Source organism: Carassius auratus, chromosome 34 (genome assembly GCF_003368295.1).
Source record: "Carassius auratus strain Wakin chromosome 34, ASM336829v1, whole genome shotgun sequence".
In the NCBI taxonomy this organism is placed as follows: Eukaryota; Metazoa; Chordata; class Actinopteri; order Cypriniformes; family Cyprinidae; genus Carassius; species Carassius auratus.
In genome coordinates, this window is record NC_039276.1 from 16,937,720 (window position 1) to 16,954,970 (window position 17,251).

General features: G+C 35.8%; 2 protein-coding genes across 6 annotated transcripts; one reads left to right on the forward strand and one right to left on the reverse strand.

The window, feature by feature from the left end:
- Nucleotides 1-527: 527 nt before the first annotated feature.
- Nucleotides 528-5,686, reverse strand: LOC113053341 (shugoshin 2-like). 4 transcript variants are annotated; one of them, XM_026218274.1, is made up of 8 exons: nt 5,484-5,686; nt 5,302-5,412; nt 5,022-5,140; nt 4,769-4,846; nt 3,969-3,999; nt 1,834-3,789; nt 1,587-1,695; nt 528-1,496 (listed from the first exon to the last, which is right to left on the reverse strand). In XM_026218274.1, exons 1-8 carry the CDS (start codon nt 5,575-5,577, stop codon nt 1,415-1,417), a joined length of 2,580 nt encoding a protein of 859 aa, XP_026074059.1. In that variant the 5' UTR covers nt 5,578-5,686; the 3' UTR covers nt 528-1,414. The 4 variants fall into 4 exon arrangements, with proteins under 4 accessions (XP_026074059.1, XP_026074058.1, XP_026074060.1 ...); XM_026218273.1 differs by having other exon boundaries at nt 5,022-5,197; XM_026218275.1 differs by having other exon boundaries at nt 4,769-4,870; nt 5,022-5,412.
- A 1,031-nt stretch (nt 5,687-6,717) lies between these two features.
- LOC113053348 (ubiquitin carboxyl-terminal hydrolase isozyme L3-like) lies at nt 6,718-12,526 on the forward strand. 2 transcript variants are annotated; one of them, XM_026218288.1, is made up of 9 exons: nt 6,718-6,891; nt 7,052-7,063; nt 7,407-7,535; nt 8,728-8,884; nt 9,005-9,090; nt 9,190-9,237; nt 10,549-10,624; nt 10,769-10,827; nt 12,066-12,526. In XM_026218288.1, exons 1-9 carry the CDS (start codon nt 6,850-6,852, stop codon nt 12,147-12,149), a joined length of 693 nt encoding a protein of 230 aa, XP_026074073.1. In that variant the 5' UTR covers nt 6,718-6,849; the 3' UTR covers nt 12,150-12,526. The 2 variants fall into 2 exon arrangements, with proteins under 2 accessions (XP_026074073.1, XP_026074074.1); XM_026218289.1 differs by lacking the exons at nt 6,718-6,891; nt 7,052-7,063 and adding an exon at nt 7,068-7,130.
- Nucleotides 12,527-17,251: the final 4,725 nt, after the last annotated feature.

The window sequence follows — 17,251 nt, forward strand, 5'->3', positions numbered from 1 at the left end:
AAATTACTGACCTCAGCTGCCCTCCTTCTGTTTTGATTCAGACACTAATGAAATGCTTTATGTGACAGAATTTTGCTTATGACATGGAATGCGTCAACACTTCCAAAATTCTCTATAACACACCACATGTTGCAGAGTTCAGAAAGTAAAAGTTCAAGAACTTAATTGGTTACTGTAAACTTAACACTGAATGCCTGGACAATTTTCAAGTCAGTAAAAAGTACTCTTATGAAAAATATTAATCACTATCATTAAAGGGGAATTGAGGAAACACTTGAAAGGATTTTACATGTGTAATGATGACAACAATGTTTAACAAACCAATATGTATTTGCTTGTTGTACAGCTGCTGTTTCAGTCGCTGTCCAATATATTCACCACTAATAAGGTTTTTAAAAAACTTTGTTCGGAAAGTGTGTCCTTACTTATGAACAATTTATGATCACATTTATCCTGATAAACTACAGTAAATTTATTTTAATGCTACTTACAGCAAAGTTTTAACATCTCTCTTCACTCGCATGGCCTCTATTTGAAACTCTTTATTTCAAAATGTAGTCGGGAACAATATCAGAAATCCCATTAAAACAGCAACATTAGCAAAAAGAAACATTACAAATAATAATAAAAAACACGTATAAAAAGCATAACTTTACCTTGTAGTTAATCCTCTGCCAGGGGCAACACTAAACACAGAAAGCCAACTATATTTTGGCTTCTAACAGGAAAAGTGAGAGAGGATGTCTCACAAGTGTTCGATTACCAAATCTGATGAGACTAACATTTGAAATATACAAGTTGGATTCTCTAAAAAATAAATAAATAAATACTGAATTAAATAATTAATAATAATAAAACAGTATGTGACTATAAGCTCATAACATTTAAATTCAATGCATTTTCCTAAGACTGATCACCTCTAAAAATAGAAATTTATAATTTTTCACGAAAACACAGAAATTATTTAAACAAAGAAACCTCATTGACACTTACCTAAAACTCAGATACCAACAGCACAATAAGTTAACTATATTCAGTCAATATAAACTGGTTAAACAGACACTCCTACTCGATCTCAGAATTGTGGTCATCTCAGGTGAACGGTCTTCTAAATGATTAATTCAGTACTTCAATTACTATAACACTGTCGGCCAGTGCTTGGTTACATAACACACAGACTCAAATTTCCTGTATACGACCTGTAAGGGTTCTCTTTATCAACCATTAAAATGATAAAATAAAAACAATATTTCCTATATATTCAAAAATTAGCTATAAAGGCAAATTAACAGCTGTGATTAAAATTAATACTTTAATATCAATCTATTTAACATTTGCATTACATAAAAAAAGTCAAAGTAATGAGAAAAAACTAATGAAGGTCTGAAATCAATAAATGGGAATATCACTATGTTCATTTCTTCTTCTTTTTGTCTTTGAACACTGGAGAGTTTAAGAATTTTGTGTCCGAGTATTTGTCCCCACGCCTCATCTTGCTGTTAAAAAATAAACAAAATTTAGACAGAAATGCATTATATTTTATTGCATTACATTAATCTGTGTTATTTTATTTGAGTGTAACTCACCAGTTGAGAGCTGGCTCTTTGTAAGAGACTGGTGCTGCTCTTCTACGTGTTTTCCCAAAATCTGTGTTATGCTCTGTATTTGTTAGACTCTTCATAACCCTACCTTCTTCTGTTCACAAAATAAATATATAAGATAAAAACAAACATAAGACACGTGAAAAGCAAGAAAGGAAAAAATGAAAATGAATCTGTATTAAAAAGTGTACTAACATGTATTGGCAAAGCATTTAGACTTCATACGGCTTACCTGGAGCTTGGTGCCTCAAGTCTGAGTCCTGGTCCTGGTAAATGTCCATAGTTTGACAGTGGGTCTTTGGTTGAGGGCTGTGGGCAGAGCTTTCATCTGAGAGTGTTTCTGTGTAACCATCAAGGGTCTCCCAGGGAGGTCTCTCCTCTGTGAATTGAAGGTTATTTGTGTGTCCACTAAAACCATCTGAAGTCACATTAAATTCTTCCACGACAAACATGGTTCTGTTCATGACAGATGAAACATTATCCATTTCATTAGTAAAAAGATCATGTTCAGAAATGTCACTGGAAGCTCCACTGTCAGTCTTTTCCTTAATGAGGGATTTATGTGAAGATGAAACAACATAGGTTTTCCTGCACCTGTCCTCGAGAGCTTGGTTGGTTTCATCTAGATTTATGCTAAAAGAGTCCGTGTTAATATGGTCAACTTGATCGAGCTTGTCAACAGAGGAAACAGAGCTTATTCCAAGGGTTACAGCATTACGCTCATCCCTGAAGCCCTCCTCTGATACTGAGTAGTGAGATATTACTGGTAACTGTAAAGTATTAGACAAAGAACTGCCTCCTGCTCCATTCTGAAGATCATTCATATATTGCCTTCCAGTCAACACGTTTTCATCCATACTCACAGGATGACTGTTTTGTTTCTTTGTTAATGCTTTGGGTTTTTCTCTTGATACAGCATTCTTCTTTTTTATTTTGTCTTCCCCCTCGTTTCTTTGTTTTTTGGCTTTACCAGTCACTGATGGCATTAATTCAGAGAGTTTCTGTACAAGGCTGGTATTCGCCTCTTGTGAACATTCTGGATGATAGGTGTTTTCTGTCAATATCTTATGAAAATCATGCTCTGGCTCCTTGTGCTGTTGTGCAACATTATCTGAATTAATATCGAGAGGTGTTATTTGGGTTTCTGATATTACTTCCTGTAAACCTTCCAGTCTGCTGGGATCCTCTAATTTATTGGTTTCATTCATAAATGAATTCCTGCTGATTAATAATTGACTTGCCTGTATCATAAATGTCCCTTTGTTTTTCTGTGTCTCGCACTTTTCAGACTGAGAAAGTGGGTGTACTGCAGTTTTGTTTTTATGTTTTTGAACAGCGGTCTCAACGATATGCTCATCAGTACCAGCAGACTCCAAGCAAAGAGTACTGGCAGACTGAACATTTTCATGCACATCAGATAAACTTTGATCCATCATAATGGACAAGACTTTGGTCTTCTTGCTCTTCTGAGGTCTTAGCTCATCTTGATCTATAAAGGTTCTCCTGGGTTCCTGGGTAGCATGGGACTCTTTAGCTTTGTTTTTAACAGCTTTACTTGAAGTATTTTCAATTGCCTTGTTTCTTTCAGAATTCTGAAGCTCGAGATCACTAAAACTATCTTTAAAAATGTCATTAGGAGGATCTTGGGAGATTACATATGTTTTTCTAGGATCTGGGTTTGGTTCTTTCCGTTTACATGTACGACTCCTACTTTTGGTACAACGAGAGGTGACATGAGTCTTCCTGCGTGCAGTTATTGACTCTGTTTGCTGCTCATTCTCCACCTCTATCTGAACAGTGAGAGAGCACTGCGGAGTCATAGGGGCCGTCTCTTTAGACACAGCTGATGTATAGTCTGACCTAATAGATTCAACTGGTGAGTCCACCTTTGCAGATATAACCTCGCTACCCTTTTCTGACAGACACAAATCCTTTTCCTGATGTTCCTCTGTAACTCTAGAGGTTTTTCTTGCGTTTGTTTCAACTGTTACTATTTTAGCTGCAGTGTCACTAATGGACACCTCCATTTCAGAGTCATATATGGTGTTTTGCTGTGCTGGACTGTCACTTTCTTGGCTGGGATCATCAACGGCTGTATTCACTGGTTCAGAATTCTCATAATCCTGCTGTGGACACAATGGTTCGCCTTGCAGACTCCCAACCTCTTTCTCTATTTCAATCATTTGGTCTGAAAAAAAAAAAATCACAATACTATAATTAATAATCATCAAGACATTTTTAGCTTTAAAGTACAAGGAATTTATATAAGTTGACATAACAGTGCCAATCAATCAAACTTAATTAAACTTGACTGACATACTTAAGGAAATTTGTATTCAATGAGCAGTCTACAATGTGTTTCCATACCTTCACTGGTGTTGTGTTCAGAGTCTGGATCCTTTAATAATAATAATGAGTATTATTATTAATTAATTATAATGAAAATAGTTCATAATAATGTTGTGCCTATTTAACCCTCTGGTGTTGTTCAGTTGTTTAAAATGTTTGGAAATTTTAAAAATCACTTCTTCATCGGAATGGTACAAAACTCATTGAATTTTATGGCAGTAGCTAGGTGAACCCATAAAAAAAAATTGTGGACTTGATTCGAAAAATTCAAAATAGTCACACTTATGTTGTTCGCAGTGACCACCATAAGAAATGAATTGCAAAAATTCAAAAGTTTTTTTGTGTGTGCAATCTCCAAGTAAGCCAAAATGCACAGAAAGTGCACAGCAATGAAGTGGTGACAACATGTAAATGAAAACACAAGGTGGAATAAATCTGCCTCAATTCATTGGATTTTAAATACTTTTGCTCTATTTTTTTACTTAAATACTGTACTGATTATTATTTTATTTTTTTATTTTTTTACATTTTATACTGAAAATAGTCCATAATTTAGATATAAATATTAATTTATAACATGAAATACACTCAAAATGCTAAATATTAAAGAAACATTATTAAAATGAAATGTAGTATTAAACAACACAAGTGTGACTCCCAAATTAACAATACCAGAGGGTTGGCAATTAGACCTAGCTATTTGTGAAAAAGTCCTGATAATAATAAAAATAACTACTATGATGACCATTATTAATAACAACAACAACAAAAACAGTAATATAATTTAATTATTTAAAAAATATATACCGACAGCTTACCTCCTCATTGCAAAAAATATCAACTGCCTTTGTCATCCAGTTAAGGGAAGAGTCATAAAACTCTCGTATAATGGCAAACTAGAGTCCGAAAAAAGAAAATAACTACATATATTGTTATGAATAATTCATAATGATGTATGTTCGTTGTTTTTCCAAGTACATTACAAGGTCTGTTAAATAAAAGACAGTTCAACAAGACTTGTAATGACTTATGCCTGTACAGCATGAATAAGTCACACTGTCACAGACTCACCAGTTGTTTGTTTCTGTGACGCTGTTGAGCGAGATCAAAATGAGTCTTCTGCGCTTCTTTCCTCAGTCGCACCACCTCTGCCTCCAGCTCTCTGCTCTTCTGCTTCTGAGCTACTAGAGCTAGAGCCAGAGCCTTGTTGTTACTTTTCAAAGAAAGCTTGAAGAATGATGAGGTATCTGAGAGATAATGAAGAAGGCCACTTGCCAACTCACAATTTGACACCAGTAACACAAACTACTAGTAGTAATGCATACAGGTAAATCTGTTTAGCATATCGTACTGTGTATCTTGGTCTTTATCTTCGCTGCGTACACAGATGCCGTCTGTTTGCCCATTCTTATGTTTTCCTTCTTCTCTTTAGACGCCATTATTAGCGTTTTATCATTGGGAGCTGTAATGAAGACATGACTGATGATAATAATACATCGTAAACAATATGAATCGATATTTCCGACTACTCACCGGTAATAAAAGTAGACGACAAACTCGACTGTTGATTATGTTTATCTTTATACTTGTTAAAATGCATTTCTGCTCGGAAAAAAGTATTCGGCATATAAATAAAATCGTTTTATACTTATTTAAAACCAAACATCGCCGCGGAATCTTAAAATTCTTCTTCTCACACTTTTAATATTGTTTGTAGAATCAACTGCTGAAGTATCGCCACCTGCTGGACTAAATCTGCATCGTGACACCTGCAGCTTAGCATCCTCCGCCAGGTACTGCTATTGCGAGGAGGCATAGACTGCTGTACTCTGTAGAAGACATTATATTTTAGTGAATTTCTCTGAGACTATACACGCCACAGTCTGTACAGAGCACATTCAGGGCTTTTAAGAGATATCAGATGTTTGGAGGTTTGATCATAAACACTCCCTCTCTTTGGTCTTGATATTGGCAGAATGATCAAATTTAGCAATCTTAGGAAAATTTGATAATGTTTTGTAATTATCATTTAATCTGCCTTTTTTGTATTTGTTGAAATTGAAAAATGAAATAACATATTCTTATTAAATTGTTGCCAAGTTATTACTCCCATTATTACACTTCTTTTTTTCATTATGTTTTTCCCCATGAACACATCATTATGCAAATTATATGCAATCTATAGAAACACTGTACAGAATGGTTTCATGCACATATTCCATAAAGTACCAAACCATTCTTTTACATCCTTCATAACATAGATGAAGGTATAAAACAGTTTTTGCCTTACATGCCTTTTCGTGTTGATTTATCTTTTAAATAACTTAGTCATAGCATCCTCTAAAGGACATAGTGAAATATACTTTTTAAATATATATTTTATAAATATATTCAAATATATATTTAAGAATGATTTATTTTTCTCTCCATTTTGCTCCAACCAATGTAATGACAAAAAATAAAAAAATAAATCACAAACCATTTTTTCCAGCTTCTAAGGAGGATATCAATTACACAACTACTAATGTTTTAGAAAAAACAACAACAAACAAAACAACTGACATAAAACAAAAATAGAGGGTATTATGTGTATTTCAGAATAGCACAATATAGACTATAATATAAAAATATTTTTGCATGTAACCATGGTCAGAGCATCAAATACTGTACTTTCGTGAAACTAAACATCGTAAGAGAGCGTTTCTCAGACGATGAAGCGGATACTTTTATTTTGGAATATGAGCCTTCACTTCCGGTTTTACGCCAGTCGCTGAATTCACACACACTCACATTATATTCCATTGAACTTCCTCTCAACTGTCAAAGCGTCTGCACACTGTTGCTCCAGCTAGCAATATCCTCTTTTTTATTTAGGATATCAGACAGGGCTTAATCTGAGATGGAGGGCCAGCGCTGGTTACCACTTGAAGCCAACCCAGAGGTATGGGTTTCTCACGATCTTTTGTCGCCAATCCAACTTTATATCGTTCATGGGCTAATTTTTTCATAGGCATCTTTTAGCAGAAACGGTAAGCTGCTTCCTATGTTTTTGACGTAATATTTTATATGATACTGTTTTGTGTTCTGTGTCTTCTTTACAGGTTATGAACCAAGTGAGTACAGGTCTCTTCTGTCTGGGTGTGTCTAGGATTCAAAACTTGTGCCAAATGAATGAATCAGGTTCATTAAAGCACGTCTGTGATAAAGCTAATTGCATCGACATTGGTTTATTATGTTTATAAGCAATACTTCGCTAAATATCTGTCTTTAACCGCACTGTTGTACTAATGTTAAATGTAGTTTATGTTCCACATTAGTTTATTGCTGATATGTTTAAATAGAAACGATATGAATTGTGTAGGCCCTTGTGTGCCTCTAACTTAATCTAACCTTTACTAGTCTTTTGATATATGATTTAAATTTAATATGTATGTGTTGTGTTATACGTTTGTTAAGTTCTTACGGCAGCTTGGCTTGGTACCCACCTGGCAGTTTGGGGATGTGTACGGTTTGGAAGCTGAAGTTCTCAGTTTGGTGCCGAGGCCTGTGTGTGCTGTACTTTTGCTCTTTCCTATAACAGAGAAGGTATGACTGCAGTTTATACACATATTGACTTTGTCAACAAACAAGCTCTCTATTTATAGATGCCTGTCTATAAATGATGGTTTATAAATGATGAAGTTGCAACTGGATACAGCTGTTGCTGGCTGAACTTGCAAATTATATCATATCATAGTTTTATAGATTTTATTTTTATGTAAGGCTCTTTCTTTATTTGACATAAAATGGTAATTTCCTTTATATATATATATATATTTAAAGTGCTGAATTATTTTACTAAAGATTTGTTCTATATAAAATGGAAATAAGAAAATAAGAATGAAATAAGAATGAAACTCATCATGAGGTTCATTCTTCACCATAACCCAAAATGAAATGATGCAACTCAATTTGCTGCACCATCATTTCTAATGATATTTATGATGGTTTGAGCATTTTGTTCAGTTGGTGTGAAGTGATAGTTTACCAATAATCATTTTGTGGTTATGCAATTAGTGTTTGTAACCATAAGAGTATAAAAACTTGTGAATGCTTTATTTATTTGTATATATATATATATATATATATATATATATATATATATATATATATATATATATATATATATATATATATATATATATATGAGGGTAGTTAGGTTTCAGCATGACTCAGGGTGTGACAAAAATTGTTACACAGTCCTGTGGCCATAAACTTAGACTCTTATGTTAATACTATTTGTTTTCATTTATTTATTTTATTTTTTATTAAATGAATTAATTCTATCTTTGTATGTAACTATTCCTGGAGGAGTAGGTTAGGTAGGTTTTGTTTAATTTTGACAAATGATTTTGATACTTGAAACTAAAGCATAAAAAAAAAAAAAAACACGATCATACCCAACAGGACTTCACCCTATTATGTACGTTCACAACCCCGGCAGTGATGATGGAGGAGTCTGCTATGCCTGCTGGCCACAGCATATTCAAGTAGAAGGCAACACAGAAAAGTTCTGTGGAAAAGCAAAATCAATGTGCCTCACATATAAAAAAGAAACAGAGTAACCTTGGTGTCCTATTCTCTTCTGCTCCATGAGTTTCTCCATCGCTGGAGATTGGTTGCAAGTGTGTTTTGGGACTCTGTCTGACACAGTGGTGTTTCAAAATTGCTTAGTGGACCTTTAAGTGATATTTCATGTCAATTAAAATTTTGTAATATTTTTGTTTCCTCAATGTAGTATGAAACATTTAGACAGGAGGAGGAGGCAAGAATTAAGTCGCAAGGACAAGAGATTTCCTCGGATGTTTACTTCATGAAACAAACCATCGGCAATGCTTGTGGTACAATAGGGCTGATTCATGCTGTGGCAAACAATCAAAGGTGTCTGGAGTTTGGTAAGTATCAGTATTTCTTATTTATTTTTTATTTTTTGCAGTGATTTCCTCTGTTTTGAAAAATATTAGTTGGTGTACTTTAGTGTGGTATGGCATGACTTTGATTAAATTTTTTGACAGAGCCTAATTCACCGCTTAAGGCATTTTTACTGCAGTCTGCAAAGATGAGCCCAGAAGAAAAGGCAGCTTTCCTTGAAAAAGATGAGGTGATAAAATAGTATATATTTATTGCAACTAAATGGCCTCTGAAGGAATTAACCGAACTAAACTTTTCTTCATAGTACTGATATTTTTTATGATTTCAGAGTATCCGAGTAACACATGAGTCAAGCGCCCAGGAAGGACAAACAGAGGTTTGTATTTGCTAAATACAGAGCAATTGCTTATAAAACATCCAAAACAGTACAGAGTATTTTAGTTTATTCCCATTGATGAATTTTCCATGAAATGTTGTTTTGTTAATGTTGAAGTAACAGAATTTTGCAAATTGGAACATGCTGTGGATATTGGTATGTTAATCCTTGATAGACAGTTTCTTTAAAAAAATAGAGGCAAAGAGGCCCAGCTTGTTTATTTAATAATTAATTCTGGACCCATATATTAACACTACAGATTTTGTATATCTGGGATGTCTGAGGCAGATAAAATCAAACTTGACAATCCTTATTGAAAAAAATATAATAATAATATAAATTAAATATATAAATGCAATTTTTTTCTCTTTAATCAAAACCATTAAGTTCTCTTCACCCTTGCAAAAACATATTTGATGATGTGTGCACAGGTGAGAGGATGAGAAAATAATGCCTCGCCTCCTGCAACCTGACACTCACATAAGATTGCAGAAAAGATCACTGCTCCGGGTGTGTGTTCACGGTGTGTGTATTCACTGCTGTGTGTGTGTGTGTGTGCACTTTGGATGGGTTAAATGCAGAGCACGAATTCTGAGTATGGAATTCTGAGTTATTTACTTGGCTTTGTCACGTCACTTCACTTTTCACTTTAAATATACAATGACCCAATCAATTCCCAATGAACAAAATCAAGTCTTGGCCTACAAATTTTTCTGTTTTTTTTTTTTTTGCCCGACTCAACTACTCAATCAACACAATCTATCTAAATGGCTTGTGAGCTACTATCCTATTCTCACTTTAGATCATTTTGAACTTGGCAACTGCAAGAATTATTGTTGCAGTCACATCTACCTACAGTATAACATTTAAGACATTTCCAATCTAGGTGGGGGAAAACTGGCCTAATGGTTAGAGAGTTTGGCTCCTAACCCCCTAGGGTTGTGGGTTTGAGTCTTGGGCTGGCAGTACCCGACTGAGGTGCCCTTGAGCAAGGCACTGAACCCCCAATTGCTCCCCGGGCGCCACAGCATAAATGGCTGCCCACTGCTCCAGGTGTGTGTTCACGGTGTGTGTGTGTGTGTGTGTGTGCGCACTTTGGAGAGAACGAATTCTGAGTATGGGTCCCCATACTTGTCTGTATGTCACGTCGCTTTAACTTCCTTATAGGACTGAGATGCTCTCTTAATTCTTCATTAATTTTGAGAGCTATTATAGTGTTGGATCTCTGTTTTTTTTTTCTGTTTTTTTATTGCTGTTCCAGTGTCAGAAAAATTATATCATGCTAATTATTTACTCTGCTCACCCTTATAGGCCCCAAGTTTAGACGAAAAAGTGGATTTGCATTTTATCGCCTTTGTAAATGTTGAGGGACATTTATATGAATTGGGTAGGTAAATGTAATTTTGTAATTGTTTTAGGAAATTGTCTCACAAAAGTTTGAGATATACAGTATCAGCATTTATACATTATTATCATGTGCAGCATTATGAAGGGAGATATCACAGATGTTCATATTTTGTTCATGTTTCAGATGGACGCAAACCTTTTCCTATTGTTCATGGTAAAACAACAGAGGACACATTTCTTGAGGTGGGATTTTTCTCATTCCTGGGCTAAGATTATCTCTAGCAATATACATGGATACCTTTTGTTTCAGTCAGAATGACAACATGATAAATCAGAACGTAATGTTTACATGTAGTGTTGATGTAAACATTTCTGTGTCACAAGCTAAAAATCAAATTTGATCTTTTGACGTGTATACTGTGTGAATATACAGGTTCCCACCGTTTGTACATACTATTCTCCTACCATCACTTATTTTCTGTTTTAAAGAGCAGACTTAAAATCTATCTATTTCTGGTCCTAATTACACTGAATAAACTTCTAAATGAATCACTTTTGTTTTTGCCCCCATTTTTCATGAGCTGAACTCAAAGACTTATTCCATGTACACAAAATGCCTATTTCTCTCAAATATTGTTCACAAATCTGTCTAAATCTGTGTTAGTGAGCACTTCTCCTTTGCCGAGATAATCCACACTTTAGAGTGGCCTTTTATTGTTGCCAGCCTACAGCACACCTGTGCAATAATCATGCTGTCTAATCAGCATCTTGATATGCCACACCTCTGAGGTGGATGAATTATCTCGGCAAAGGAGAAGTGATCAATAACACCGATTAAGACCGATTTGTGAACAATATTTAGGAGAAATAGGCCTTTTGTGTACATGGAATAAGTCTTAGATCTTTGAGTTCAGCTCATGATAAATGGGGTCTAAAACAAAAGTGTTGCATTTATAATTTTGTTCAGTATAGGAGACAAGGAGTACATGAAGATTTTAGCCATGCTGCTTATATTGATTTAGCAGTAAACTCTATTCTAAAACAAGCCGTCTGTGGATGAGAGTAAGAACGGAGGACTGATGTGATGTTATTCTGCTCCACTTTACAATCAGTGAGTGGAAGGAGAAATTTAGAATAACATGACAGTCATTTTTTGACACTTATGGCATCACATGTCATTACGCCATTTCTATGTCACGGCACGTGCACTGTACTTAACAGTTTCCATTTTCAATCCGGTCAAGTGTCCTCTCAATTAGATTCAAAAAGGTCTACACAACCCCTTTCAATCTGATCAAAATTTCGTTCAGATCAAGCTCAATCGAATCGTTTGTGGTGTTAACATGAAGGATTTCCAGTCTGATTGAGCCATCAGTTTGATTACTAACGGATTAGTTCCATGTAAAAGTAGCTATTGTAAACCGTTGTGGATTGGCTCCCCATTTTTATGCATTTGGTATATGTTTTGCCTGATCCTACAGGATTCTGCAGAGGTCTGCAAGAAGTTCATGGCACGTGATCCCCAGGAGCTCCGTTTCACTGTGGTGGCTCTTTCTAAAGTATAAATATTCTTGTAATTTAACCTAAGAGGAAAAACTGCCAATCATTCAGAAGTGCCGAATACTTTAAACCTTTATAAGTACAATTTTGACTTTGAATAAAAAAAAAAGTTTGTTAAAGGTTTTGACCATAAGGAATGAAGCAAATGAGAAGCAAATTAGCTAATATTAAAAAGTGTACATGCACGTCGAAAATGTTGTGTCTGAATGTTAACAACTATCTGATTGAATTAATGTTTGTGTTAATTTCTCCAGAATTATATATATATATATAAAAAAAAAGTTTTCTTGATGACATTAATTCACCTAATGGTGGGGTTCTTATTTTCTGCCGGAAAAGAGGATCCATTTAAAATAAAAGAATAAAAACAATAAAGAACAAATTTCCAATGTTTTCATCTCATTGTGACCTCATTACTGTGTTATGAGTGACAACAAGCAATGATTAATGTGCACATTTTGTTTACATCCAGTTAACCCCCCCCCCCCCCCCCCCCCAAAAAAAATAAATAAAATAAAAACAAATAAATAATGGATTCAGACTTATATTTTATTTTAAGACATTGATTATAGTTATATTTAAGATAAATATGTAATTGATTTGTATAATTAATTACTTACAATACATGCCTTTTGTTGAATACTTGATTCTGATTGCTCAGTTGCAGCATTCAGTTAAATTAATAATGAAAATTGTCCAGGGGAAATCAGGAAAGCATTGCTTACATACTGTAGCTGTGATTTTTTTTTTTTTTCTTCTCATATTTAAAGTAAATCAAAGCTGTCTTGTATTTAACTTTTATAAGGTGCCAAGCTTGAGCACCATTTGATCTGCCTGCGTCGGCTACTTGTAAACACGTATTTAACTAAATCTATAGACATTCGTTTTTTTTCCCCCAAAAGAGCTTTATTGTGCCCTTGGACATGTAAAGTATAATCTGACAGGAGTTTAGGTGTGTATCTTGACGCACTAGGGGGCGTAATATAAAGTACACAAAGCAACTGAAGTTTCAGGACTAAAAAGACGAGAAGATTTAACATTTCACGGCTGTTATATAAGATCTCTGCTCGGTGACTTTCGAGAGCTAGTTAGTGATACTTGTAGTCGAATACAAAAAGCGTTTACCTGCTGACTTCAGTTTTTAAGAAAGCAGGTAGTGTTATTATAAAATTATAACGAGACGCGGCAGAACAAAACGCTCGCGGTATAGCTGTACGCGCGTCTTGCTCGCGTTTTTGCAGCGTAGACGCCTTTTTTAGCCTCACCAAGAAGTGCACTTAAAGCTGGCGATGGACTGGCGACTGCAGTGGGATGGGAAATTGTAAAACCTGGGTAAAATATAACATTTACAAAATTGTGATTATGTAGGCTCTCATATTTTCAATAACATCAGCTCCCTTTTGCTTTTCAGCTGCTTTTTTTTTTTCTTTTTTGCTTTGCCGTAATTGTGTATTTAAATAAAGGTTGCGTGAAACTTTTATATAGCTGTCAAAACTGAAAAACATGGATGCTCTTTAATTTTGATAAATTGTTCCTTTGAGCACTGTCAAAAAAAAAAAAAAAAAAAAAAATCACATATATATAATAGTTAGTTAGATTAATATTTTGGCTGTTGCTATCTTCCAGTCCACAATTAATGAACAAATTTGTGATTGTGAGGAGGACAGAGAAATGCATTGTTTAATCTTATCCCTTTGAAGGGATAGTTGACCCAAAATCTGAATTATGTCTTTTTATACTTCCTTTCATGTCATTCCAAACCTGAATGACTTGAATTCTACATCGGGACACAAAAGAAGATCTACTGTAAAATGTAGGAATTCCATCAGTTTTGGTTCCCATTGACCTTCACTGTATTATTGTGTCCATACAATGTAAGTCAGTGGGACCAAAATTTTTAGTTACCAACATTGTCAAAATATCTGCTTTTGTGTTCCATGGAAGAAACAATGTAAGCCAGTTTGAAATTATGCAAATTATGAATATTTTTGAGTGGAGTATACCTTTAAAGAATAATCTATTTTCATTTTTCTGTCAAGCTCACTGTGGAAAGTCCTGCAACAATTTTCACGTGCTTTACTTTATAAAGCGCGTTTATTATACCCTCTGCAACACTCTTAATCTAGGGCACAAATGATTAGGACTTCCCTATCCTTGTGAATTCCCTTCTCAGCAGGAGATGGCAGGGCCAAAGCACTGGCTGTAACTGAACAAATATTAATTCATGAGGGGGTGAATCTGAATGCTTTCAGTGTGACATCAGTCTCTCACAAATGCACACTGGTTCATTGTCACAGGCAGTGGACCTTGGCAGGGCAGTTTCAGCCCCGAGCCGATTGCTCCCCTGCAGAGGAAGGTGACGTGCCATTCAGCGTCCGATCTGAAAGACTAGCGGGTTGTCAGGCATGAGGGTTCACTGAGCAGTGCTGGAGTCTGAGTGTTTGAGTGTGTAGGGTATTATAGTCCCCTGAATAATCTGGAATTTGTCACATGCTTATTCTTGCATCAGGTGCCTGTAAAAACTAAAGGTTCCTGGAGGCAACTTTTTGGGTTCTTCTCTTTGCACACTGACAGAACCCTCTGTAGAGGCTCTAGGCACTGTTCTAAATGGGGTGGTTCTCTGAGGAACCTTTAACAGGAACCCTTTTATTAGGATGTCCAGGAACCACCTTAATTGGGTGCTTCAAGGCGCCATTTCCCTTATTTCAGTTCTTTAATATTTACACCCTCCACCCCTCCCACTAGTTTATTTTTCCTGCTATTATTGAAAACAAATGCATACAAACATTGTTTATTGATAACAACAATATCCATAGTTACGAATAAATAATCACCTTAAATAATACTGTGCATCACAATCCCATTCATGGAAACATCAATGTTAATACTGTTATAAACAAAAAATAAAACATTTATGCCTTGACAAATCAGTAAACAAATAAATGTGACTCAAACATCTTCCAACTTTAAAACACATTTCATGTACCTCAAAAATAATACAATTTAAATTACTAAATTCAATTACAAATTTTATTAAAATTTTATTTACAGTGCAATCAATAGTTAATTTTTTTTTCCTGTTCTAAATGGAGGTCACTGATTGGGTTAATTCACACAGGATATTTTAAGAAATTGGTAAGTCTCAAGCTAGCTGTATGTAGCTTAATAAACCTTTTTCACATTTCCAATTTTCTCAGCAGTGGAAGGTGTCATAGTTGGGTAAACTTTGAGAACAGTGAATAGGAAAGAACCACAAATATGTTTTTTTGCATTTTCATTTGCTCAAATAGCAAAAGAAAAATAGTGCTTCTCTGTGAATCCTTTGATATTTTTAGAGAACTCATACTGGATGCTCTAAGATGAGAAAATAACATTATTTGTAATTAATTTCAAATATATTACAATTTAAAATTACATTAATTGCAAAAAGTTGAACTTTTGAGTGATATTTTTGAACCACTTAAGTGGGACTTTAGAATATTTTATATGTGATTTGAAATATGGTAAATATGTACTTCTGAATAAGCAATTGATGTGAACTATACTTAAGTTGAAAGGTTGAAATTTAGTATATTAAATAATAATAATCTAGTTACACTCAAAGCAAAAACACAAGATGGTAAACCCTTTACATTTATTGACAAATCAATCTCTAAAACAAACACAAAAATGCTTTTTGCTGATGCACAAGAAAAGCCCAACACTATACAGTTACAACACTTCAACTCCCTTGAAGTCTGGAGAACAATGCTAATTTCACCATCATGGAAAACATCATTCTGTAAGATGTGTAAACCGGTTTCCTCATTGGGGACCTAAAAATGTCCACAAGGATAAAATTTATTGGTATTACTATACGTTTATATAGTCCCCGTAACATATAGGATTACTATCACCCAAATTACATTTAATACAAAAAAAAAGAAGAAAGAAAATTACCTATCCATGTACAACAAATGAGACCTTATTGTAAAACATTACCAAAGTGGGTTACTTGTACCCCTGGTTTCACAGACCATCAGGCTTAAGACCAGCCCAAGACTAAAATGTAATTCTGAGCTGTTTCAACTAATAAAACCTTGCACTGACTGATCTTTAAAAATACCAGTGCTTTGTTTTGTCTCAAGGTGCACACCAGTAATGTTTTTTCTGAAGCTTGTCAAGGAAAATTACTTAAAATGTCCTTACTGAACTATGATCCTGGCTTAGTCTAAGCCCTGTCTGTGAAACAAGGCCTTTAGTTCCCTCTCGAGGCGGTAACTCAACATTACGTCAGCTAAGACGTATATGGGAACTCTTCCCTTCTCCACTTTCACTGAAATCTTATTGGCTAACGCCAGCTGGGGACAGCTGGCCAATTGACGCGAAGCATGCAAATACTGGCGGGTAAGCGTGCAGTATAAAATGCATGGGCGCGAAAATTACGTCAGAATCTCTTTCTTCACGCTAGAAGTCTTATCTAAGTCATCGTGGAAGTTGCAATAGAGGACTACTCACCCTGTTTTTCCTCTCCGCATCCGATGGCTGCTAATGCTAGATTCGGACCTTCACCAGTTCTGTGTGACCTGCCTGGGATTCTCAGACGGACCACACTTGCGCCCACTGTACCGAGCTGCCAGTGCGCGCCCTCAGAGCCAGAGTGGCTCGGAGGACGGCGGGAATGAGGCCCACTGCCGCCAGCGAGCCGCTGGTGGGCCCTCCCCCGCCCGAAGACGAGTTTGACGTCGGCGTGGTGGACTATAGCTTCCGCGAACTTCGTCCTCTTCGGAGCTGGCGAGGAGAACGACTCCATGTCGCTTCGACGTCGAAAAAGGTTTGGGCCTCTCAGTGGGACCGCCCCGACCAAGAGGGCCCTGAGACCTCCAGGAGAAGCTCGTCAGGGTCTTCGGAAAGGTCGTCACGGAGCTGAGTCTCGTTTGCAACGCACATGACGAGCCTGTGATAGGTAACTAGACTCGTGGCTCCTCCAGTCGAGCTGCTACCAGATGGCATTTAGGCATGCAAGAGCTCGTGGTGAAATCGTGGGCTGCACCCCAATCGGCGGGCACCCACTCTGCTACGAAGGCCATATCACGCAAGTGCTCGTCTCCCTCTGCTTTTGGTCCGG